Source organism: Aythya ferina, assembly GCF_964211825.1.
Source record: "Aythya ferina genome assembly, chromosome: 5".
Taxonomy (NCBI): domain Eukaryota; kingdom Metazoa; phylum Chordata; class Aves; order Anseriformes; family Anatidae; genus Aythya; species Aythya ferina.
The window spans coordinates 1831043-1856212 of NC_140301.1; the positions used below are offsets into that span (position 1 = coordinate 1831043).

General features: G+C 37.0%; 1 protein-coding gene across 10 annotated transcripts in view; it reads left to right on the forward strand.

The window, feature by feature from the left end:
* GALNT18 (polypeptide N-acetylgalactosaminyltransferase 18) overlaps positions 1 to 25170 on the forward strand; it is a 246548-nt gene that overhangs the window by 189623 nt on the left and 31755 nt on the right. For all 10 annotated transcript variants that reach the window (XM_084519783.1, XM_084519781.1, XM_084519778.1 and 7 more), the window contains 3 exons: positions 2560 to 2745; positions 6466 to 6603; positions 11466 to 11561. In XM_084519783.1, coding sequence (XP_084375909.1) covers positions 2560 to 2745; positions 6466 to 6603; positions 11466 to 11561 — 420 coding nt within the window. The remainder of the gene's footprint in view (positions 1 to 2559; positions 2746 to 6465; positions 6604 to 11465; positions 11562 to 25170) is intronic.

The following is a 25170-nucleotide window of genomic DNA, read 5'->3' on the forward strand; positions in this document are numbered from 1 at the left end:
TCTTTAAAGTCCTTTAACCCCAAGCCATTCTATGATTTTATGATATACTGCTAGTCCAGTTTTGGTTTATGTGAATCACATTTTGATGGATTGCACGAGTTTTTTGCTCAGAAATGATAGGATTTGCATTTGAAGCTGTTCAATGCAACATGTGTGTTCTGTCAGCATCTGTATTGACAGCTCCTTCTTAGCATTAAATTTTTAAGTTAATCCACAGTTATTGTAGAGTAATTAATTAGTCTTTAGAAATAGAACAAAGATTGTCAGTGTCTGATACAAGGGTGTGGCCACCAGATTTGGTTTATTAGAGTTTATTCAGGTACTAGGTAGTTCTTATTTACAAACTGTATGGAAGACTTGGTCAACTCGGGGTGTTTTATGAAAGCACATATGACTTCATTATAAAGTCAAATTAGATTTTACTGATTAGTGAATCTGTACTAAAATTACACAGGAATGCACTCTTTGAATTTTCAGATTCTGGAAAAAAGAATCAGATATGTGGAAATACAGCTTCTTATAGACAGTGAACTGGCTGAGCTTGTTGTTAAGATGGCATTCAGTTCAGACTTAACCGAAAATCCCACAAAAGATTTCGTGTTAACATGTTGTACTTAGAGAGAGGCCATCCCTATTTAAAATGAGCAAAGGCTAGGCAGAGTAGGCAGGGCATGTAGTAAGTGAATTGTGTTGACATAGGCTAAGTTATGACCATCTCCACGTCTTTCTTGTCTTTTATTAAACTAATTTAAACAGTGTACAGTGAGTAACTTTGAAAATTTATAGTTGGATGTCAATGCTGTACTGAGAAATAGCTTGGATCGCAAGCAGGCATTGAGTGAGCAAAGACTGATGATACTTCACACTTAAACTTTATTACGAAATATAACTGAACCATTTAGAATTAAACCATTGAGAAACTAGTACTTTTGTTAACTTGGTAAACTGGATTGCCCACTTTATATGAAAATTTAAAAGAACACAAATGCTATTTCAAGATTATTACTTATTCCTGTGCCAGATCAATGGCCTATTTCTTTTTAAATATTTATGAACATCTCAGTTTCACTTTGATGTTGGTAGTGATTAAATTTTTGTATTCTTACAGTTTTCCAAGTTAGGGACACAAGACATGCTGAAGTCTTTTCAGCTCCCTTCTTGACTGTACCATAGGTCCATGGGATAGCTGATCTTCCAGAGAGCTTTGAAAATCAAGGCTCTATTTCTTCTCCCAGCATATGCCGAATGCAATTAGGCACCGGTTCAGAAAAGGCTTTGTAAACATTCTGAATCCATGCCACATTTTCTGGTGTCAGGTGCTGCCAAATATCTAAATGCTGTATTCAAGCCAGATGTCTAAATATATAAAATGAATGACTGAACAAAGTGCCTCCTTAGTAGAGCATATGCCTATAGGGCAGACACACCTGAAGGGTCTGAGACCAGCTCCAGATTGTGAATTTCTGCCAACCCACATCCCTGAGCACTGGCATGGACACCAGATTATACACTCTTGGATGAGCTGGACAGGGAAAAGAGCACCTCGCTTTCATTTTTTGCTATTTTGGTATACGACACCAAACCTCAGGAATCTCTGCTAGCAGTATCATAAGACAAACTCCTTCATTCTCATAAGGCAAATATCAAAAGGCAAACTCCTTCATGCTTTCTTTTCAGTGCAGTATGCCTATCTCTGGAACACTGAGGGACTTGTTCGGTAGGATCAAACAGTTTGAGTACATACAGGCTTTCATGTGAACAGCATCCACTAAGCCATTAAGAATCTGCTGTCTTGATATTTTTGGGAAATTCACATAATACAAGATGCACAGGAAAAGAACTTATATGTAAAATATTTCAGCTACATTACTGACTGTTAAGGCTTCGGATGTTGTTTTCTCTTGAAGTGAAAGCAAAGAAGGAAATCAGAAATTAATATAATACTCATGATAAATGTTATGCGCATTAGCTCAACTGTGATACTGGTCAAATCTGAAACACGCTTGAGCAGGTATACTAACCTACATTATAAGTGTATTATCATTTGTAAGAATAATGTGTGTTGAAATTGTTCACAGAACATTTTCACTAGATAATCTTCCTAATCTTTTGCACTCCCCAAAAGAAATAAACTTGATCCTTTCTATGTTTACAGAAAAAGCATAAGATGAATATATATGATCTTAAAAATTCCATTGGTTTAGTTTCTCTGTAATGTAAGGCTGGCTAGCCCCAGATTCTGAACATTGCATGTATGTGTTGAGAGGGACTGTGCAATCTAAGAGAAATACCTGCAAGGCTTTAAAACTTGAACCCAGATGCTATTGTATTTGGATGCCTTATAAATAATTTTATTAATAATCTTGAGGGTAGCTAAATTCATCCCAGAAAATTGTAATGGGTGGCTAATGGTAATATGCAAATTCTGTAGGAAGGTAAGTAGTGGTAACAATTCATGGTAAGGGAAGGTAATAATTTTCTCCTCCCACAACTGTCTAAAAACGCCACTGGCAGTGGTATAGAGAGCTGTCACTAGCAGGCTGTATTTTCTCTTTCTAGGTGTGGCAGTGTGGAGGGAGTGTTGAAGTTCTACCTTGCTCAAGGATTGCCCACATTGAAAGAGCACATAAACCATACACAGAAGATCTAACTGCTCATGTCCGGAGAAACGCACTAAGGGTGGCTGAAGTCTGGATGGATGAATTTAAGAGCCATGTCTATATGGCATGGAACATACCTCAAGAGGTAAGTCACAAAAGCCCGTGTTTGCAAGCTTTGGGTTTACAGCATTTGGGATTTGGTTCCTACTCTGAATTTTGATTTTCTGCTAGGAATTTTTTTGTTGTTATTTGTATACATGTATAAATATATCTCTTAGGTATAGACATAAAATATTTATCTACATATATTCTTAAATATAGACATACATTCATAAATATGTATGTAGCTGTATCATATTCTAGAAGTAATTCCTTTGTCTGCAGGTTCCTTAAAAATGAATTTCTTGACAACCTCACTGACAATTCTGCATGGAGACTAAATTTAAGCTAGTAGTTATAGAAGAAAAAAAAAAAAAAAAAAAAAGACTAAATTTAAACTAGTAGTTGTAGAAAAAAAAAAAGAGAAGCATCAAATCCATATTACACATCTTATTTTGAATTTTTGTCTCGTACAATCATACAGTTACAATTCTACCAGATTTTGAAGGGAAGGTACTAAAGGGTAAGGAGTGTTAACATCTATCCGTACAAAAGTGGTTGTATCAGTTGTTATTATTTATTAAATGGAAGTGTCCTGACTGCACCAATATATCAGGAAATAAGCCTTTTATACTAAATTTTAGAACTAATTTGTTAAATAAATGAAATATAAATGTAGTTTGTGGGTTGAATTGATTTCTTCAGGTCACCAAGTCTGTCAAGATGTTTGCATGCTAGATCTTGTACTGGCAAAACTGATTTTGTTTATAGTTTCAAAGAGGAAAAAAAAAAAGTATTCTTACTTTTTTCTTCCATGTCCATTATTATTCAACCACAATTGCACTAATCATTGCACAAAACTGCTTAAATAGCTTGTAATGCAGATTATATTCTCTTTTCATTTTCACAAAGGCTATTGCTGTCAAACAGCAGTGCAGACTTAAAAGCTGGAGACGGCAAGTGCTAAATCAGTTTTTAATAGTACTAGCCTCTTCTACAATGTAAGGAGTTGTCTTTGTTGTAGGGTAATATCTATTAATTTTACCCTACAGAACCAAGCATAAACAGCCAGTATCTACAGAACCAAGCATAAACAACCTTCATTTTTATTTCTTACCACTGTCAAAAACTAAATAAGCACATACATAGCCACATATTTATTCAAAATACACTGGGAAATGTCTTATTTTTCACAACTGAAATAGGCCTTTAAAGCCTGAGAATACTCATTACCTAGTAATTGCTACAGGATGTTTGGAGACAATATGGGACCCTTATGACCATCAGAGGTTTTCCCTGTCAGATGGGGTCTGCACCTTAGAGGTGAGCCCATTCAAGTGATGTTCATCCAGCTTCCGTCTTTTGCCATATGGAAAATTGTGAAGGAATTAAACAAGCACTGGGACTTTGTTTTGTTCTGACAGTCTGATGAGTGCTCAAGTACCCCAAGTCAGTTGTATATTTCAAAGCTGTTTTAATCATCTTTGTGTTCACTGTGCGAGTCCTGGTGCCAGAATCAGGTTATAAGCTCTTAGGAGCTTTGGGACTTTCTTTTCCTTTCCCATGCTAAATTTTGCTAGTACTGAACAGATTCTAGAGCAGTAGGAATCGGGCATGTGTTTAAGAAAGGCTTCTGACCTTTTACAGGGAAGAGGAAAATAGCACAAAACTATACTTACAAGCACTGTAATTGAATCAGTCAGTATATAAAGAAAATCTACGTCATTAGTGTGAGACTACTTTTGTACATCAAAGGGTTAGGAGCAATGCAGACTCCAGCTGGTATAAAAACATCATGAGAAAGGGGTATTCAGTGTAAAGTTATATAAAAAATAACTTACATCTTGTGGGACACTTTTAATACAGACTTCCATTAGGCAGGGTGCAAAGATGCACTCTATGAAAGGCTGGATGGGGATGAACTAGGTCAAATTCAGATATCAGACTGGGTAGCAATATTTTTGTTTCATCTTTGCTTATCTCAAGATTAAAGGTGAAATGCAGAAGAGAGAAAATCTTCAAAACAAATATAGCATAAGCTGAGCCAAAAGATGTCAATACCTGATCGTGAGAGACGTGCAGAGGACAGATGGATAGCATGACTAAGTACAGTTTTACAAGAGCATAACTACAGCAGTAATTGTCTACCCAGAAGCAGATGAAATAGTGCACTGGTAATGGACAGAGTGGGTCATTGAAATGTAGTTATAATAGTTGGGACTTTCCATAAAATATGTTATTCCAAGGTGTTAACCACATGGCCTGTTTTTTCCATGGAAGAGTTCCCAAATCTGTGGAAAGCCCCACGATCCAATGTTTCCAAAGATTTTTGTCTTTGAAAGCTAATAATAATAAAGGGAGTTTGACTCATTTGGCAGTGTGAAATGACTGCCCTCTTGGGATCTCTGTGTGTGGCTCTGAAGTACTGAAGGCTTCTAATGGGGATCTCAGATACCATGGTGATTTCTGTATCATAACTGTGTAGATAAATAGATTTGGAAAAGCACTTAAAACCCCAAGGAAAGATTTTTCAAGTGTCAGAAACAAGCTATACTCTGCATGTGTCCTCTCCTATGTTTTTTTTTTTTTTTCTTTTTTTTTTTTTTTTTTTTCCCTCCCTTCCCATTACATTCTCCACTTTGAAGGAACACACTCAGTTGTTCCTGGTGTTAAAGCCAGTGTGCCATGTGTAAGCTGTTTTCCATTTCCAGCTGCATGGAAGTATGTGATTACTGAGGCCCCAGATGCCCTTTCTTACCTCATACAATAAAATGTGAAGAAACAAACTTTGCTTCATGCAAAGTTGCATGAGAAAGGAGCAGGGATGTGATAGACCAATTTAGAGGGGAGGGTGTTTTTTTTTAATAAATATCTTGTGGCTAACAAAATTTTTGGGATATTTATTGCCCAGCAAAGTCTGCTATTTAAAAGAAAGATTATTTATCCTGCATTTTGTTCTGAGGCAGAAGTGGTAGAGAACAACATAGAGCAAAATGTCTCACTTTACTTCCTGTCAAACATCAGCCATGGATTTGCACTTAGATCTCTCTCTAAAAATTTCTGTTGCATGATTTTAATGTGATAAAGTATTGATTTTTATATACAAGGACTTTATGAAACTCACGTTTTATGATCTACAAAGAAGTATGTCACATGAAATTAGGTTAGCCAGAAACGTAAAGGGGAATAAAAACTGGGGGAGAGAACATTCTGCCATTGCTTGTAACAAAAATATCAACTTCTCTTTTTACATTACCACAGAAATGTAATAAGTGATATTTCAGAAAGGTGAGCAGAGCTTCTGCTCTTTCCAGTGAAGCAATAAACCCAGACTTCAGAAATGGCCAGAAAGTGTAATATACTAATGATTAGACAGTGGGATGCCAGCAATAAAGTTGTTTCCAGGGCAACTTGCTTCCTGCTGCCAGTTGCTTTTGGATTTGGAAAGTGCCAGGAAATTAGAGAACAACAGATATATTCATTGAAAGCTAGATCTAAACCCCACTGATTTCAGTAAGAGTGTTTCCATTGACCAGAGCAGACTTTGAAAGAGACTCCACCGTGGTGACCTATATTATATTTGTTAAGGGCACTTAGAGAATGTGTGGGTAACACAAACACTCTGTGGCCAGCAGGTGGTGATTATCATAAGTCCTGGTCATCTTTGCAATGAGGAGAGACTCTGGGTGATCAATTTATACAGAAGAAAGTGTATCACTTTTTCTACTTTTCTACTTTTCCTACTTTTTCTGTTCTTTATGTGCAGGACTCTGGAATTGATATTGGTGATATTTCTGAGAGAAAGGCCCTGCGGAAGAAGCTCCAGTGCAAGACCTTTAGGTGGTATCTTGTCAGTGTGTATCCAGAAATGAGAATGTACTCAGATACTGTTGCCTATGGGGTGGTAAGGATCTTGTTTACATTTCCTATTTTAAAAAGGTGTTGGGGAAAAAGGGAGTAATCGTGGAAGTAATTCATGAAGACAATGCCTGCCTCCAAGTAAAATAATAAGATAAACTTTAAGTCACTAAATTATTCATTAGACTGGTTAGTTGACAGAGATTGCTGCTCTGCTGTAGTTCATGCTGAGATACTCTGTACACTGTCTTCATCCCAGATATTTTTTTTTTCATTTTGTTCCATGGCTTGCATTCCATTCGATATTGAAAGCACGATTTTTTAGGCATATTGGAGATGTCAGTTGGAAGGATTGCAATCAGCAGGTGAATTAACAAAACAGGCTCAAGATCTCAACTGCAGGCTACTTAATATTGTAGCCAGCGCCTCAAATGTTTCTATTTTGGGATTATCATTGTCATTACTTGTGTGACACTAGTACCCTTGTCTGTGTGAAATCATGCTTGAGTTGCACTGTGCTAATTAAAGCAGAGACAATTCTTGCCCCTAGAAAACTGACAATCTAAACAGAGAGGATAGGTGTGCATGACATGGAAGATGAACATAGTAAGTTAATATGGGCACATAATAAGCTACTAGAGTGAGGATGTCCTTTTCACATTCTCTATCCAGTATTATATTCACAAGAAATTTATTTCCATGAATTCAATTTGTTGTTTTTTGTTTGTTTGTTTTTTGCATGCATGTAACAGTTAGTAAATGTAACCACTAAGAGTTGTAGTTACATTTCATACAAGTGAAAGATTTTGTTTGAGACATTTCTCTCCAAAAAGAAGTCTGAGTTCTGCAGTTTGCCAGTGTGTCTCTGAGAAGACTGTGAATGTCCCCTAGAGCAGCAGCTCTTTTACAGCAATTAAAGTGATTATACATGTATGCCCCACAAAGTTCCATGACCCCTTTGATGATCAACTGAAATGATTGTGCTGGCTTTTCGTACAACCCACAAAGAAAACACTTCCAACAAAGATTTAGGCCGTTGTTAAATGTGTGACATGATGGTTAACTTCCAAAATAGCTCAAAACAATGCCAAAATCAGACCTGTGTGCAAGGAGCCTCTTCCATTGACTCAGCGGTACCATGATCATTATTAGATGGTGGTGCAGAGTTGCCTGAGGAGAAGGAAGTATAGCTGCTGATAGATGCATGATTCTGCTTGCAGGTACAGATTAGATAAGGTACTTGTTGCATAGTCTTAGTATTAACTCAGCATCATGTAAAACAAAATGAAAGACAGTGAACAGTCACCTATGATTTTATATTCTGCTAAGACTTTTTCATTGGCCTTTGAAAGCTTTTGCTGGCTATATGAAAAACAAAAAGAATAAGGAGAGTTCATTACAGAAATACTGAACTCACTGGTCAGCAGAACATGCACATTTAGGTACTGCATAATAAAACACATGATCCAGTCTTTTGTCTGCAGAACATTTGTAGCCTCATCAGCTAAATGAGATGCGAGGAGTGATTTCATTATTTGTACTACCACAAAAGGAGCGGTGGACAGCTGTGGCCAAGTATCTGTACTTGGGAGAGTATTTTATGAAATACACAGGCTGTTGTTTTATGAAATGCTTGTATGAAATAAAAAGGTACAGTGCCCCAATCTTTACACTAAGGGTTCCTGTGATCTCTAGTCTTCCTTCACGTCCGCTTTCCTGTTCTCTTGCAAGGAGAAAGGTCTGATATTTCAAAGAAAGTCAGCTGCTTGCTGATTCTCGTAAGTGCTTCTATTCATGAACTGTTTTAATTTATTTTTGTAGAAATACTAGCTTTATCATTAATTTAAAAAATAAAAATTACAGAAGCGATCTGAATAGGCATTGTTTGAACATCCAGAAATGAAAAGCTAAGAATGGAGACATTTTCCTCTTGTGTTGTTCGAAAGGACTGAAGTTAGGTATTGCGATATCCTAGCAAGGTATTAGATTACATGTGCAGTAATTAATTTTGCCAAATATAGTAGAATGAAATTATGCACAGAAAACTATATATATAGTTTAAATGTAGCCTTTCATTTAAAAACATTGTGGGATGACTTGGTTTGGTGGGGGTTGTTTTCTCTTTTTTAAGATGATGCATGTGCATTTCCATTGTTTTCAACTATTTCTCTTGAAATATCCATTGAATACCAATTCCAGAGCCCACAGAAGTAATTATTTGGGTTACTTTCAAAAGTTAACAGCACGCCGTGTCCATAGAGAAAAATGATTTGTTTACTTTAAACCTGCAGATTTGTCTCTCTGTCGTTTCAGAAGTTGGGACTAGGTTTGGGGAAATAAAAGTTTCCAGAGCTCTTTTTCTTCCTAGGTACTTCAGGTGTGACATAATTAGAAAAATGACTATTGGTCCTGACAATTCTAGAACTTCCAGATCCCTCTGTCAGGAAGAGAATATAATACAGTAGCACTGGCAAAGTACTGGTCTGAGAATCAAAGATTTGAGGATTTATGAATTCTGCAGTACATTCAGAATTAGGAGAAAGCAACATAAGTGGGGCCAGAAGTATTTTGTGTAGGACTAGTTCCCTGATTCTAGCTCCATGTTTGAGAAAATTTTGCAAATACAAAATTTCAGTAGTATATCTCTGTATACTGTAAGGCTGTTAAGTTTAAAAGGGAGCAAGTGGTAGTACTAATTATTTCTTTGGGGTTTTTATTTGTTTGCTTGTTTGTTTTCAGTGGGGGAACTGACAACCTGGTTATATTTTGGGTTATAATTAAGTCTTGATAGTCTAAAACTGCATTATCGACTTAATTTTGGGTTGCCACGTAGCCATTAGATTTTGGAAAGGGATAGTTCCTAAGAATCTTGTGACTTTGTACAAGATGCTAGTATGTGGTAGCTTCTACATGGGCCTCAGATTTTGAAACAAGTCTTGTAGTCATCGGGCCAATGTCTTTTATTCCCAGTTTTCTGTAGTATTTATTTCTCTAGGAATATTTTATCTTAATTGTAGAGTTGTTTGGGAAAAGAGTTTGAGCAATTCAGTCTGGAAAGCTCCTGTTATATCTCTGTTTTCAAAGGGGTCTAGCATTTTGTTTCTTTTTTCTGTAGTGCCTGATCACGGATACTGCTGTTGTTAGGGCTAAGGTCATGGTTCTTTTTACAGCTTGGGAACCTACAGTTTCTGAATCTGTTTTACTGCTGGGCCAGCCCTTTAAGATAAGTCATACGCTGATGTTGGCCAAGGCAGGTGTGTTTTGCTTCCTTTATCATGGGAATTATTTTGGGAAAGGTTATAATACTCAGGTTAGGACAAGTGGTAGAGTTTGAGTTTGTGGAAGAGGTTTTAAAAAGCTGAAGTCAGTTATGGATGCAGGCTTGAATAAATAAGGCTTGTATTTATCACTGATCTAGATAAAGTGCTGCCTAATATCTGATCACAATTAGAGTCATGGTTGTGGTTATGCTTAAGGCTAATGGATATAAAGATTAGAGAGAGGGAACTTCACTTAATTCTTGAAGCTTGCACCTAAGAATAAGGCCAATATTATCATAGAATCATAGACTGGTTTGGATTGGAAGGGACCTTAAAGATTTGATTTGCCCTTGGTGAAGCCATGTTGGCTGTCACAAATCACCTTGCATTCTTCCAAGTTCCTTAGTGTAGTTTCCAAGAGGATGATCTATGATCTATGATCTTCCCAGGTGCAGAGGTAAGGCTGACCAGTTGGTAGTTCCTAGTGTCTTCCTTTCTACCCTTTTTAAAAAATGGGTGTGATCTTTCCCTTTTTCCAGTCACACATTGATATTGAGCATGTATTTTTCTCTCTGATATAGAGATTTGTCATGTCTGTTACCAAAGTTAATTAGGTTTGGAGTTAAGGTTTGGAAACTTTGTGAAGATGAGTTTATGTTGATTTTATTCACTGCCTGACTTCAGTCTCTGTCTTGTTCAGTTCTTACATACCACTGCACTTTTGGATTTCCTTTCTAAGCATATCTATTTATTTTTCTCAAAGGAGGTCCCTGTACACAGCTGACAGGACTGCTCAGTCTCTGATGGTTGCAAACTACATTGCCTCTTCACTCACTCCATCAGACAGTTCTCTGAACCAGTCTTATACCACTGAACACCTTTGTACATGCCCATGGTATGCAACCCACATCTTTGGCATTACACTCTACAAAGACCTTTTAGCCACCTGTGCTCATTAATTTAGCACTTCACTTACAGAAAATTCTGTCTCAGCATTGCATAGGTAACATATAGGGATTAGTGAAGAACCACGCCAAGTGCTTTGCAGTCCTTTCATGGTTGGATTGCTCTAGAAGGGTTAGTCCTGAATAATGCGAAGCAGAGCTAATGCATACCAATTGGCTAGAAGTCTCTAAGTGTCAGCAGAAGGGATTTTTTGAATTACTTCCAGAAATCAAACGAATCTCCTGAGCGATTCTGAAAAACAGTTTTATTAGAGGACTTTCTCTGTGTTTAAAACTCCATCCATACTCCTCAGCTACCTTCACACTGTTTAAATATATATATATAATAAAATAAATAAAAAAACTAACTCTTTTATATATAGTGTGTACCTTAGAAGCATAGATTTTTCTATAAAAATATTTAAAAACATATTTATAGAAAAAAAATATTGCTCTCTGAAGGCTTTTTGATATCTACCCTCCCTGAAATCTTGTGCAACATTATTGAAATCAGTAGTGTTAGATTATCTACAAGGAAGTATTTAGTCCAGGTGCTTCACATATCTTCACTTCAACAAGTATTTTTACTTCTGCATATTTCAAGTACATATGATTTTATTGAAAAAAAAAAAAAGAAGAATGTAATCATACTTTTTTTTTCTGATCTAAGACCTGCTTGATCTCTTTCTTTTTGTTTATTTTAGCTGCAGAATTCCTTGAAAAGTGATTTGTGCCTTGATCAAGGGCCAGACACAGAGAATATCCCAATCATGTATATCTGCCATGGAATGACACCACAGGTTAGTTTGGCTAATGATGTCGCGTATATTGCTGCTGCTTTTTCTAGACTGATTAAGAGGAACCGTCATGTACCTGTCACTGTTTTCCTGCAACAAAACCTCCTTATGCTGTTTAGTATCTCTATTACAGAAAGCTAGAAAATTAATTCTGCCCTAAGTTAGGAATTACTGACATAGTAGCACTTTGACAATGAAGTTTGTTCGTTCATTTTGAAAGAATTTAAGAAATATGAGAGTCAGCACTGACACAGTTTTGTTGATAAAAAGTTTTCATTTCTGATGTGTGTGCGGTGTGTGAATGACAATGCATTTTAAAATACTTTATGCACATACGTGAGTATATTCATAGTTTATACATTATCTGAAACATCTTTACTTGATATGTTTACTGTCTCATTTTCAAAAATCTGAAATGTACAGCCCCCTTCTTCACTAATGTACAACTCCCATCTGTGTCAAAAACCAAAACCCAATCATCAAATCTCTTTTTTTTAAAGCTCCTTTTTTTCTTTTTCTGCTGTTGTCCTGTTACTCTAGTATGTGCCAAAGACTAAAATTACCAAAGTCCTTCTATTTTCTTACATAACATTAGTATTTATTAACTTGGCAAACAAGAGGATAAAAGCTCCCTGAGTAGCCAAGCATCTGGGCATAGGTGAAAGCGTTTCTAGGCAAATCCTGACAGTAATAGTTACATTTTGCATCATCTAGAACATGCTTGTTAAAGTCAGATGTGCAAATTATGTAACACTGAAAAGTAACATATGCAAAAGTGGCATAAAGAAAATGTATGTATTTGTGAAAGTGATTGGAGCCTCTGAAAAATCCCTCTAGTTTGAATTATTTTTTTCTTTGACAACCTCATTTATTTTCTCAGAAGGGGCCCTATTGTGCTCTACTTAAATAATGTAGTTTTAGCAATGAAATTGTCAGTTATGTGAATTGACAAAACAGTAAACAAGTTATCCTAATATTTTAGATATAAACTTTGAGCAAAAAAGTAATCTTGTCCTCTGTACCTGGATATCTTATCTGGAAGCATGAATTTGGTAAAATGCAGATGAGATTCTGTACTTCCTTGCCAAGTTACACATGCTATAACTGTGTTTTGTAGTGACTTCCTTTGTGAGGGCCTTTAATATTGATCACTAGTGACATCATGTTTGAGTAAGTTATGAATGATAAGGACAAAAATATCTGAATATCCCATCCATCAGACCCATTCATTGCAGGGGCTGTAGCTTGTCACATAATTACGTAGTACCCACTGTTTGCCTCCAGGATGTTTTTAAGCTAGTCCTTAGCGTTAGCTAAGGAACTGTGTAATACACTCAGAAGCCAGAGCCATTTACTAAATCTTTTGGGATGGTTCTCTAACTCTATTCTGGCATATCATCTGTGATGGTAACACACTACTGTCATAGTTGTAAAATCCAACTAGAAATTTTAATTATAGTTAAGAGGCAAACAACAATAACAACAAAAAGTTGCTTCAGTAAGCACAGTTTAGTATTCACCAGATAAAGAACTACCTTTGAATGTCAGCTGAAGTTCAGGATAAGTGAGATAGTGATGAATAAATGACAGAGGGAAAAGGGAAAATTCTGTTGACAAGATTCTGATCCTTTCATAATTACAATATGGACTGTGTCTCCTTCCCGTTACTATATATATTTTGTAACAAATGGTGATTAAAAACAACAACAACAACAAAAACATGAATATGGCACATATACAAGCAAGATCCTGGTAACGAGTGAAAACTGTAAGAGCACAGTCTTTTCTCTGTGTTACAATTACTTTAGAAACAGGGAAAGCTCTAACAAAAAATATTTCTCATACTTCTAAGAGATATCCATTGCACATACAGAATCTCTTGTTAAAGCAGAAATACAGCCACATGCATTTCCTCTAGCATATCAGAAATATTTGAATAAATATTCCATTTAATCTTCGTGAACCTGCTAGTAAGTACAAAAGACACAGGTAAGATGTTTGTTGTATTCTAGTAGTGGTGAAATGTTGTATAAAGGGGATTACTTTGCTCACTTGTCAGTCCTTATAGAAACAAGTTAGTCAAAAAGTTTAGTCTTACAGTTCAGGAGTGTTTGTATGACTGAAGGTTTTGGTGAAGCTGGTACTAGTTCTGGTGCAAAGCTTTGCTGTCACAGAGCTAGATCTGGCTGCCAAGATCTATTCCCTCCAATGCAGTTTAATCTGTTGTTTGTAGTTATTGCTATAGCCTCTCTTCTAAGCTGAGTAACTTTTTTTTTTTTTTTTACTTTTTTTTTCCCCCAATACCGTCTTTCAAATGTTTTTGGATTCTTAGCTTTCTGTGTGGGAAATAGCTTAGATGAGCTATTTGACATCAACTAATCATTTCTGGATTGTATATGTGGATAGTTTTCCTTCAGCATGTTTCATTCAAGAAAGAAATCACTGAAGAAAAAAGGTAACTGTGTACCTGCCATAAAGAACGTACTTCGTCTTTTGCAGACAATATTGAAAACAGAGAAATATTGTTTACCAGCAGTAGTTAAAACAGGTTCCTACTATACAGCAGTGGTGGTGAAAAATGTTGCTTTAGTTGCATGAAAATAGCTCAGAGGCTAAGCACAATAGCCTGCAGTTCTTGGCCAAAGAGGGTGCACTGGATACAGACAGCCTGGGGGGATGTGAAGAAGCAGATCCCCTTCCATGTGATGATAGAGGGAAACTGGAAAACTGGGAGATGTGGTAGACTGGGAAGGGAGAAGGTGACAGGAGAAGGTGACAGTTCAATTCTTGAACTTTAAGGAGCAAAGCCACTCTTCAGTCATACGTTTAGACCTTAAAGAGCTCCATTTCCAGCAGTGCCCGTTTTGCATGCAGAAGTTGATTGCTTGTAGCTGCAGTAAGAACATGCCCCAGGCTCAAGTGAGTTCTCTTCCTAATTCTGGGAACTGTCTGGGCCTGAATGTTTGGTGTTGTTTAAGACCACTGTTTAGTCAGGCCTGCAATCTTAAAGGCAGACTGGTGACAGTATGTCACTTGCATTAAATCTTCTCCTGAGTATTTGGAAGATTCTTTGCTTAAATGAAAAACCACATTATTAGAATCTTTATGACTGTTGGATAATAAACAAGTACCATCAGTCAATGATGTGGTAAGTTTTAAGTCCAGATTTACATTGAAAAGTGCTTGGGACTGAGGGGAAAATGAGCACTTCTGTGTCTTCCCTTGTTCAGTTGCTTCTGGCTCATATCTTTCTTAATTGATAAGCAGTTAAACCAGGAATCCCATCCAAGGATGTGAAAGTCAATATAAAACAGTTAGATTGCGAGGAACTCAAGTTGAAGACCAGTGTCAGAAGACTAGATTGGGTGGGAGAAGTACTAGAAAAGAAATGCAGGTGAGAAGGGACACCCACCCATTCATATTCTTTCATGTTCTTGCAATAGATTGCAGAACTGACACTCAGAAACATATGAGTACAGCCCTATCCTATGAATTATTGCTTCTCTACTGAAAGCAATGGAAGAAAGCCATGCCAATAAGCAGAGTTGTGCCAGCTTACACTGCATGAGGCTCTGACCTGAAAGCTTCATGTTGCATTCTAAGCACAGCGTGTGAAGTACTGGAAGCAGCAGTTACAAGAACTCTCTTGAGCTTCTAAAAGCTCTTTGTATGATTTATGAGTGCTCCTTTTTAAATGTTATTCATGTATATTTTCATAAAAACTAATTTTTCTTCAGTGTAATTTTTTAGCATGGTGGTTGTTTGTAGACAGATACTTGTTAATTTGTAAACGAGAACATAGTAAAAATAGCTATCACTGAAGGCATTTTTAGTCAGTAAAAAAGTACAGGATTGGTCACAAACAGCAGTTATTTGGTGAACCCCAATTTGTAAACTCCTGGAGAGGGAACCATTCGTAGATATTCATCAAGTAATTACCAAAATAATTAAAATCTCTTGGCAAGTATCTTGGAGGGGAAAAAAAAAAAAAAAAAGCGAAAGAAAGAAAGAGAAAGAAATCTGATAGTTTATTTTCAATGAGTAATGTAGACATCTCCAGAGCAAAACTAATGTGATCTTCAGGTTATTGAGACATTACAAATATAAATATCTCAAAATTGAGTTTTAATAGAGCCTTGTACTAAGTCTGTTAGTGTGAAAATTTTTCTTCAGATCCCCGTGTCTAGTAAGATTTGCATTGTGTTGGACAATCATCTCTGCTAGGAATGCTGGGAGAATAACCATGTACTTTGTTAGAATGAGCATTAAGAGAATTTGGAAGCAGAAGCAGTAGCCCTCTTAGGAGTGCCTTTCTGTGTATCTGAAGTACTCTGACCATTATAAACCATACTATAATGAGAAATTAACAGATAAAATATGAGTATATCCTTCCCTACAGTTCAGTCTTCCCATGGCACCTTTCCGTTTGCTTTAAAAATAAAATCATGGAAGTACTGATGCTGCTTTCCCCTGACAGTCTTGATTCTGCTGCCAACAGTGCACCACAATACTGCTGTCAAGAAATGTATTAGATAAGGGAATTTCTGAAGTTTGAGAACAGCATATAGCTGTGATGAGTCAGATCTCTAGATGGCTTATGGATGAATACCTGTTCTTTTTCTCCTGCAGTTGCAAATTAGAGAAATAATAATTATTCCAGACCCAAAATACAGCATTCTTAGAAACTATAATGACATACTTGCACTTCATATATATATATATATATAATTTTTTTTTTTTACTTTTTTTTTTTTGCTATGTGGAAGTAGGGCCGTGTTTTTATGCGAGTGTGTGAAACATGTAAGTGTTGCAAAGCAAGGCTCTTGTGTAAGAATATCATGAACCAGATGGCCCCACGTCTAGCAGCCACTGATACTAGCACGTTTCACGAAATAATGAAGAGAAAAAAGCCTGCTGATTTGGATCAATGATTGACCCTTCAAACTTGAAAAATCGCTGCCCTGAAGATGAAACATCTACAATAAACACTTTCAGGGAGCTTTTTCTAAGAAAGAAAAAGCAGCAGAGCAGCTGCTTTAACAGCTGTCAGTCACTTGCTACCTAAGGATGGCTGCTTATGTTTGTCTTCAAGGTAAAAGTTAGATATATGCAACATCTGTGTACAAGACAATTGATCTCGCATCTGCACTGTATAGTACCTTTCCTTTTTAAGGACCTGCTAATATGTTGATTTGAATTTAGCAATTATGTGGTTTATGATAATTATTTTGTTAATAACTATGTGTGCAGAAGTACAGAGTGCTGTACAAAAACTGAACTGTGCAAAGAATCCAATTACATCATGGCCCAAATACTTTACAGTGAAAAGTCACGTTGTGCAGTAGAGAAGAGAGTAGGTTTTTTTCTCTCTTCATACAGCCAGAGTACATCAGTATTCATACAAACTGAAGCAGCTGCATCAAGACAGTGGCAGCTTAGCAGGTCAGCCTGATTCTTTCAGGAGGACAGACATGAGGACTGGGATTCAGCGAACAGGTGACACTGCTGGGCACGGAGTTAAGCCCTATGTACTTTGTAGCATGGCCACCTGAGATTCTCACAGCTGTGCAGCCTTTTTTCTTCTAGTCTCTCTCTGCAGACTCTACAGATCAAATGTCCCTGCATTTGATCTGTGCTTAGTGTTCCTCCTGAGACTGCATTTGACAGAGCACAAACTTAGGCTCATTTTCCTTTAACTTGTTCACTAAGGCTTGTGGAATGATCTAAGTGCTGGTGCTAACACTACTTCATGCACATGCGATGTGCTTCCTGGGAACAAGGGTATCTGTGCAGTAAATGTTAGTGGAACTAGAATAGCTGTTTTTTAATCTAAGGTTTTTCAGCTTAGTAAAAATACAATTAATGGAAGATAAGGTGACTTGTAGATTTCGTGAAACTGCCTAGCAAGGATGATTATAAGCATTTATGGACTCTAATTTTTATTTAAAATATATTATGTAAAAGGCCTAATTGCTCTCACAATTAATATCTTATATAATGTACTCCTGCTGAGTAGTCTACTGAGACTATATTTCTCTTGATTTCTTTCAGTGCATAAATCCTGGTTTGATCATAGTAAAGTTAATAGAAACTGTGACCTTGATAGCAATGGAAGCAAAATTTGGTGTTTTGCATTTTTTCTGATGTGTGCCTGAGAAGCTAAACCCATGGAAGACTTTTTCAAAGCTGCAGCCTCTTTAGACTATAGAACAGGTGCATTTCCTATTGTATGTTTTAAGTTTGATTCTGGCAAAATTCTCATTCACTTCAGTGCATAGTTTCAGAAAGAGAATCTGTTAATTTTGAACCATTTGCCATGAGTAAATTATTTTTGTGCTAGCAATGGTTTGATTCAAGAGGCTTTCTGTTGATACAGATTATGTGACCCATTACCCAGTCTTCTGTATTGCCTGTCTCATTCAAATGCAGTATCTATTTCCATGTAGAGGAGATTCTCTTAAACTGAAGAGAGTTGTCCATTTGCAGGTGAGGATCACTAGTATTGCATTATTAGCTTGTAAACTACACGTATGGCTCTGATAACTATGTTCGTCGTCTCAGCAAATAGACTGTGAGTGATTTGTAGACCGCGTTTTTCAGCTTGCCAACTAAACTTGTCTTTATAGTGATAGGACCAGAGTCAAACCTGTCTCATCATTTTACTAATTTATCAAACATAATGAATATGGACTGTGCCATAGATGATGCGTGTTTCAAAAATCAAATAATTTTAATTTTTGTACTTCTTAGCCCTAGGGTTATCCTCTTCTTTGTTGAATTCTGTTGCCTTTCTATACGACTAAATCCTACGTTAGCATTATTGATATAGGAGGAGATGGACATACAGTTACTGTCTCTATAGTTTAACTGGAAAGAACTTAGTATTTTATAAAATGGGTGAGGCTGATGCAGGAAAAAGAGGGTAAGCAGAATATCAAAGGAATTGGTTTTCAAGCTGTTTAATATCTTGTCAAAACATTGCATTTTATAGAATTCAAATCATACTTACTGAACTTGTTGTGGTCACTCTAAGAACTTTCCTCTCTAGTTTACAGTTTCCTCAAATATCTATACTAGAAAACCCACACTGAAAATGTCATTGAACAAACTGTTGTGAACAGGTGCAGTGCTCAAGAATTTTAAATTATCAGAGCATTTCAAACTCTCATGTATGGTTTTAATTTATGAGAGATTATAGTTGTTAGCCTAGATATTATACAAGAGATCAAAACTGTTCTTGTTTGGGATGTAAAAACGTACATGCATTTTCAAGCAATTTTTTTTCTTGTGTTGTAGCATATATATATATATATATATATTTTTTTTTTTTTTTGTATGGATACTTTTGGCTGAGAGAATTTCAACAATTTAAAGCATCAAAATATTTGAAAACATGGAATATCGCTGAGCTCCTAGATGATAAATCTGGCACTGGATTTTGGATTCATATTCTGTGCTTTTCATGTTGAACACTAAGCCGGTGAAAGCTAACACTGCTTTTCATACTTGGTTTGGTTCAGGTGTATAGGATTACAACCGTTTATTACATATACCCAGTGAGCTGATATCAAAAAGCTTAGAGCTAACATCCCCTGAATATACTGGCTGTTGTGTTTTTGAAGCTGCTGCTGACTTCTGCAATGGTTGGCTAATATCCTGATGTAGGAGCCTGAAGTTGGTCCAGTCAGAGATCTCACTTTGGCTCTTAGCAAATAAGCACTCTATGTACAGAGCACCATGGTTTCTCCATGGTGGGTACTAAACCTGCTGAAAGCAATGGAGAACTGCCACAGAGGGACAAAGTATCTTCAGAAAGGAATACAGCTGGTAGCTCAGCAGCAGTGAAGTGGTATTTACTTGCTTGATGCCATCAACCATGGTTATAAACACCTTGCGGTCTCTGCAACAGCTGCATATAGACCAGCTGTGCTATGCAGCATGGCACTCGCACTCAGTGCTGCCTTGCAGAATAACCCCAAGCTGGGCACAAGATACCAGGCTCTAGGTGTATCCTGCCTTCCCTGGAGTGGAGCTTGCTGTCTCTGGCCTTGGACACGATGTGACCCATGAGGTAAGAAGTCAGAATCTTTATTATTTCAGCAGTACCTCACAAATGTCCAAGCTTTTTTTTTTTTTCTTTTAACAAAGACTTAGGCTTCTGAGGCTGCATATCTGCAGTATGTGGATATTCCATATGTTGCTTTAGTACTGAGTTGAAATATTTTTTAAAAATGAAATTAACTTCCAATTTCCTATTAACATTTTCCCTACAGGGTGGAATAGGTTTAAAAATGTCCAACGTTCAGTTAATTTTAATTTCAAAAATACACAGGCCAGTCAAAAAAGAAGGATAAGTCTTTTGCTTGCTAAAGTGTAAATGTTTTTAATTAATGGCATTTGGAGAAAGAAAACAGCCATGTTGGGTTTCTGCAGTGTCTCAAACTGATGCAATTTGAGTATTTCATATTTTATAAGTCCATTAATTTTAAATAGATCAGAATTGTAGGTCTGCTTATTATGGAGCAATTACTGGAGTTATCCATGTTTTAAAGATGTCTCTTCTAGTTGGAAATCGGCATTTCAATCTGCAGTTTTAAGAACCAATTGTTGCTTATGCTATAAATTCAGCATAAAACCAATATAGTTATTATAACACATGTAGAGCACTTGGAGATTGATGTTTTAGTAATTGTCAGATGGTTGTCAATTTTAACATTCGTTACTTCAAAGTTCTGAAGGTCAGATTTTTGTTTCTCCAATTCTTGACAGAATGTGATTAACTGTTAAGAGAGGGTAGTTAATACAGTTGATGTTTAAAGTTCCACTTTAAAATTTCTTCAGTTTTATTGATAATTCTATTATGTCATTCTATTAATTGAAGTCATCCACTGGCTCATTTGGAATTCATGAACCAAATTCAGTCCCCATGAAAGCATATGTAACTCCCTCAGTAATTACATGAGCCATATTACTTTCACAGCATTCATTCACATTCTGATCAGCTCTTCAATTTCAGCTAGTTTCTCTCTTGTATTGTTCACCATTTGCAGAGTAGGGTGTTTTGCAAAAATGCTTATGGAATGATTGTTTCTAGTGTTTTTCTGTGAACCAGGGATTTTTCTCCTGTTCATTAGCCATCTTTGTCCAATCAGGAAGCAGAAGAAATATCAGAAATTATTTCTTCATATAAAACCATGATTGAATATTCATGAATAACTCTGAAAAAAAAATAAAAAATCAGCATTGATTTGTAAGCCAAGAAAAGAGCTATGTTTGTCAGACAATTTATTTGGAAATCAGCAATCCAACTAGCCCTTACCGAGAGCTGAGTTCAGTCTAAACCTGGTCATATTTACAGAGTAGAAGTACGTTTCCAAGAAGGAAGTATGACACTTTAATAAGTACAGACTTTAATTTAGCACTGTTTCAAGAACCAGTGGCTAACAATAACAGCCAGTTAGATACAAATTAGTAATGTGGTGAATAGTCATGTAAAAGCAGATGATAAGCTATCATAAGCATTGACAGGTCAAGGCTGATACCATTATGGAAAACTGTAATTTAATGAATTGCCAGTTACAGGACTTAGAGGTAAGTACGTGGAAATATACAGCTGGTAGCATATTGAAGATTACAGTAAAAAAAAAACCTCTAATCGTCTTCTTTGGTTCTTAAATCTATAGATCTATTAACATGTCAAATAAGCAGCGATCACAGTTAGTGGTTCTTTGAATTTTGGTTCAGTTTCTGAATTTTCAGTTAAATATTCAGATTAAACATTGATTAAACAAATTAGATGGGGATAACTCTGTTATGCCAAGCATATCTGCTCAGCTGGCTGTCCATAAAGGCTTATAGCAATCAAGCAACAAAACTGATGAATGCATTTAAAGCATTCAGATGTTACTACAGTCTTAACTTTGTATTTGTTTTGCACTGATTGCGAACATTTGCTTTGTTTCTCTTGCTATGCTAAAGACGTAGTGATTTGTTCAGCATGCATATTCCTTTCATCTTATATTTTTAGTCCTTTCAAATTCTGAAATTAGCCTTAAAATGTTGAGGTCAAAATGACTCACTTGCTGATGGCATCAATTTTGGAAGGAAAAAATAGCAGTACAACTTAACAACACAGATTTGTTACAATAACATGTCATTTAAGGTTCTTAAAACCTCAGAAGAAGTGACATAGGTTACCACATTAAACCTGGAACTTCTATTGATTGTGCTGCTTTCTTTTCAGAATAGAACTCTGTGACTAGAAGGGCAGGGACAGAACTCAGTAGGAAAGAGAGAACATGCCTAGGATGATAAATCAGAGTTGTGAATTTCAGATCAGTTTTGGGTGTTCATCAGATCCTCTATTTGATATTACCATAGAACCAAATCCTCAAATATTTAATTTATTCAAGGGAGAACATCACATGCTGTTCAAATAGAAATTTACAGATACCATTGCATTAATGTAGCAGAATGTAATAAAAAGGTTCCCTTTTTCATACTGTGCCTGCAACGAATTCTCAGGATATGATCATACAATGGGTACAACTGACTTCAGCATATTCTATTATGTCAATGTTCCATAAACATCATATAATTACTTAGTGTTGCTGGGTAGAATTATGAAAATGATTGACTAATCATGTTCTTATTTACTTGTTTCCAGTGTAGTCATGACATTAAGTCCTCTCACATACTGAACTGATATAACCATCAAACTTATACTCTCTTTTGTCACTATGAATTTGGTGGTTTTAGGAATTTCTGAAGTAATCAGATTGCTTTTTTCCTAGACTAATTTTTTAAATTCAATATTGTAAGTCACGGGAGTAATTGTAAGTGTTTGCATAATGATGCATTGTGAGAATTGGGACCTTCCTGAGCACTCTAGGCAAACTTAAGTGTGAATTGTCAAGTGAGGTAAATGTTATTCTGCCAGATGTGTGACACACATAGTTAATATTATGAAGTACCTAATTTCCCACTTTCAGTAGGAGGCATACTGAATAATTATGGTTTAACTGTTTGCTACAGAATGCCCATTTCTGGCTTCGAAATGTAGGTTTGGAAAGTTCCCATCAGGAAAAACACTTGGTCCATGGTCTCAGGTAACCATGACTTCCCCAAAAGGCTAAAAGTTCCCCAGGAACTGAGATGGATATAAAAGACACTGATATTTCTGACACCTGCTAAGGTACATCTTAAGGAAATTAGTTAACTTTTTGAGTTAATGAGGAAATGAGTTAACTCATGAGAAGAGAAGGCTCTAGGGACACCTTACAGTGGCCTTCCAGTACTTAAGGGGGCCTACAGAAAAGCTGGAGAGGGACTCTTTGTCAGGTAGTGTAGTGATAGGACAAGGGTTAATGGCTTTAAACTAAAAATGGGGAGATTTACCATTAGATATAAGGAAGAAATTCTTTCCTACCAGGGTGGTGAAGCACTGGAACAGGTTGCCCAGAGAAGCTGTGGATGCCCCACCCCTGGCAGTGTTGAAGGCCAGGTTGGATGGGGCTTTGAGCAACGTGCTCTGGCGGTAGGTGTCCCAACCCATGGCAGAGGGGTTGGAATTAGATGGTCTTTAAGGTCCCTTCCAACCAAAACTGTTCTATGATCCTGTGAACTTTAGCCAAGTGAAGTAACCCATAGAAGTGTTTCATCTTCATTCCAAATCAGTAGCAGCTATTTGGGATGAAGCTTCCACACTCATAGTGAAGGATAAACGCTGAGTCTTTAGGCTCAGTGACAATGACTAAAGCTTTAATCAAAGTAAGGCTGGCCTGAGGATTGCAGTCCATGCCTAAGGAAAGGCTACTGAGCTAATACCTATGAAACGTGGATCAGGCTTTAAATGCAGAGCAGCTTTAGAGAAGTGAGATACTTTATACAACCAGGAAACTGAGTGTGGTGAGCCATGTACTGTAGAGAATGTGTAGACAGTAATAGTTTTATTAGGAGATAACACATTTCATACACTTATTTCGAGATATTGAAATCCAAGGAAGTGTGAGTTCATTAGCATTAAGTTGATTGTTGAGTGAAGAAAGTATCAAAAAATGTAAATAAAGACCAGTCTCCCCTGAAAAGGTAACATTTTGTATTACAAGTGAAGATGGATGGAAGTCATCAAAGAAATGGCCAAGGACCTGGGAGTATTGGTTGATAGTCAGCTGAATATGAGCCGGCAGTGTGCTCAGGTGGCCAAGAAGGCCAACAGCATCCTGGCTTGTATAAGAAGCAGTGTGGCCAGCAGGGCTAGGAAAGTGATTGTCCCCCTGTACTTGGCTCTGGTGAGGCCGCACCTCGAGTACTGTGTTCAGTTTTGGGCCCCTTGCTACAAGAAGGACATCGAGGTGCTCGAGTGAGTCCAGAGAAGGGCGATGAAGCTGGTGAGGGGCCTGGAGAACAAGTCCTACGAGGAGCAGCTGAGGGAGCTGGGCTTGTTCAGCCTGGAGAAGAGGAGGCTCAGGGGCGACCTTATTGCTCTCTACAGGTACCTTAAAGGAGGCTGTAGCAAGATGGGGGTTGGTCTATTCTCCCAGGTGCCTGGTGACAGGACAAGGGGGAATGGGCTTAAGTTGAGCCAGGGGAGTTTTAGGATGGATATTAGGAAGAACTTCTTTACTGAGAGGGTTGTGAGGCATTGGAACGGGCTGCCCAAGGAAGTGGTGGAGTCACCATCCCTGGAGGTCTTTAAAAGATGTTAAGATGTAGAGCTTAGGGATATGGTTTAGTGGAGGGCTTGTTAGTGTTAGGTCAGAGGTTGGACTGGGTGATTTTGGAGGTCTCTTCCAACCTAGATGATTCTGTGATTCTCTGAATCCCTTAGAAAAACGCGCATTGAAAAGACAGAAAGATTTAAGAGAAGTGCTTAGAGACAGATGTCGGTTTGACCTCTTCTTGTCTAAAGGTAGAACAACCAAGTGAAAAACCTACATGAATATATATGTAAAGGGTGTTTAGGAGCAGTTCTGCATGCATGAAGTTTTAATCTTACAAAATGCAAAAACTTACCCAGGTTTGTAAAATAAAAGCTGGAAAGCTGTTTCAGTTATGGGAACATACCTTGCATTTCCCTTTGATGCCAAAACAGAGTCTACATGGGCTCAGATCGTTTTTCTGCCCTAGCTTCAAAACATTTTTCTTCTCTTCGATGAAGCACAGAATTACAATAAAACTCTACATACAGATCATAACAGGTCAGACTGTGCTCAATGCTGTATTAGATATGTTAGTCTGATTCAGTATCTCAGATGAGGATGTAGCCTGTCATCTCAGCTCTCCCAATTATCTCCCAAATTCTTTGTTTTTAAATTAAAATTTTCTGGTACCTGATTTTAGGACTAGCATGGTTTAGTTCAGAAGGAAAGGGTTATGCTGGCTTGAAGCAGACCCTGAGATTTCATCTGGAATTTCCAAGAAGCTAGTAGTGTAATTTGTAACTTGCCAAATTGCTTCCCCTCTGTGAGTGTGACATATAAATCATAGAGTGAGTTGTGCTGTAGTTTCTCTGACAAATTGTTCCCCTGTGATTCTGCTTATGACGATGACAACAGTGTTTTTTGAAAGGAGCATGCAGGAGGAAAAAAACTTTTAAATTCAAAATGGAAAG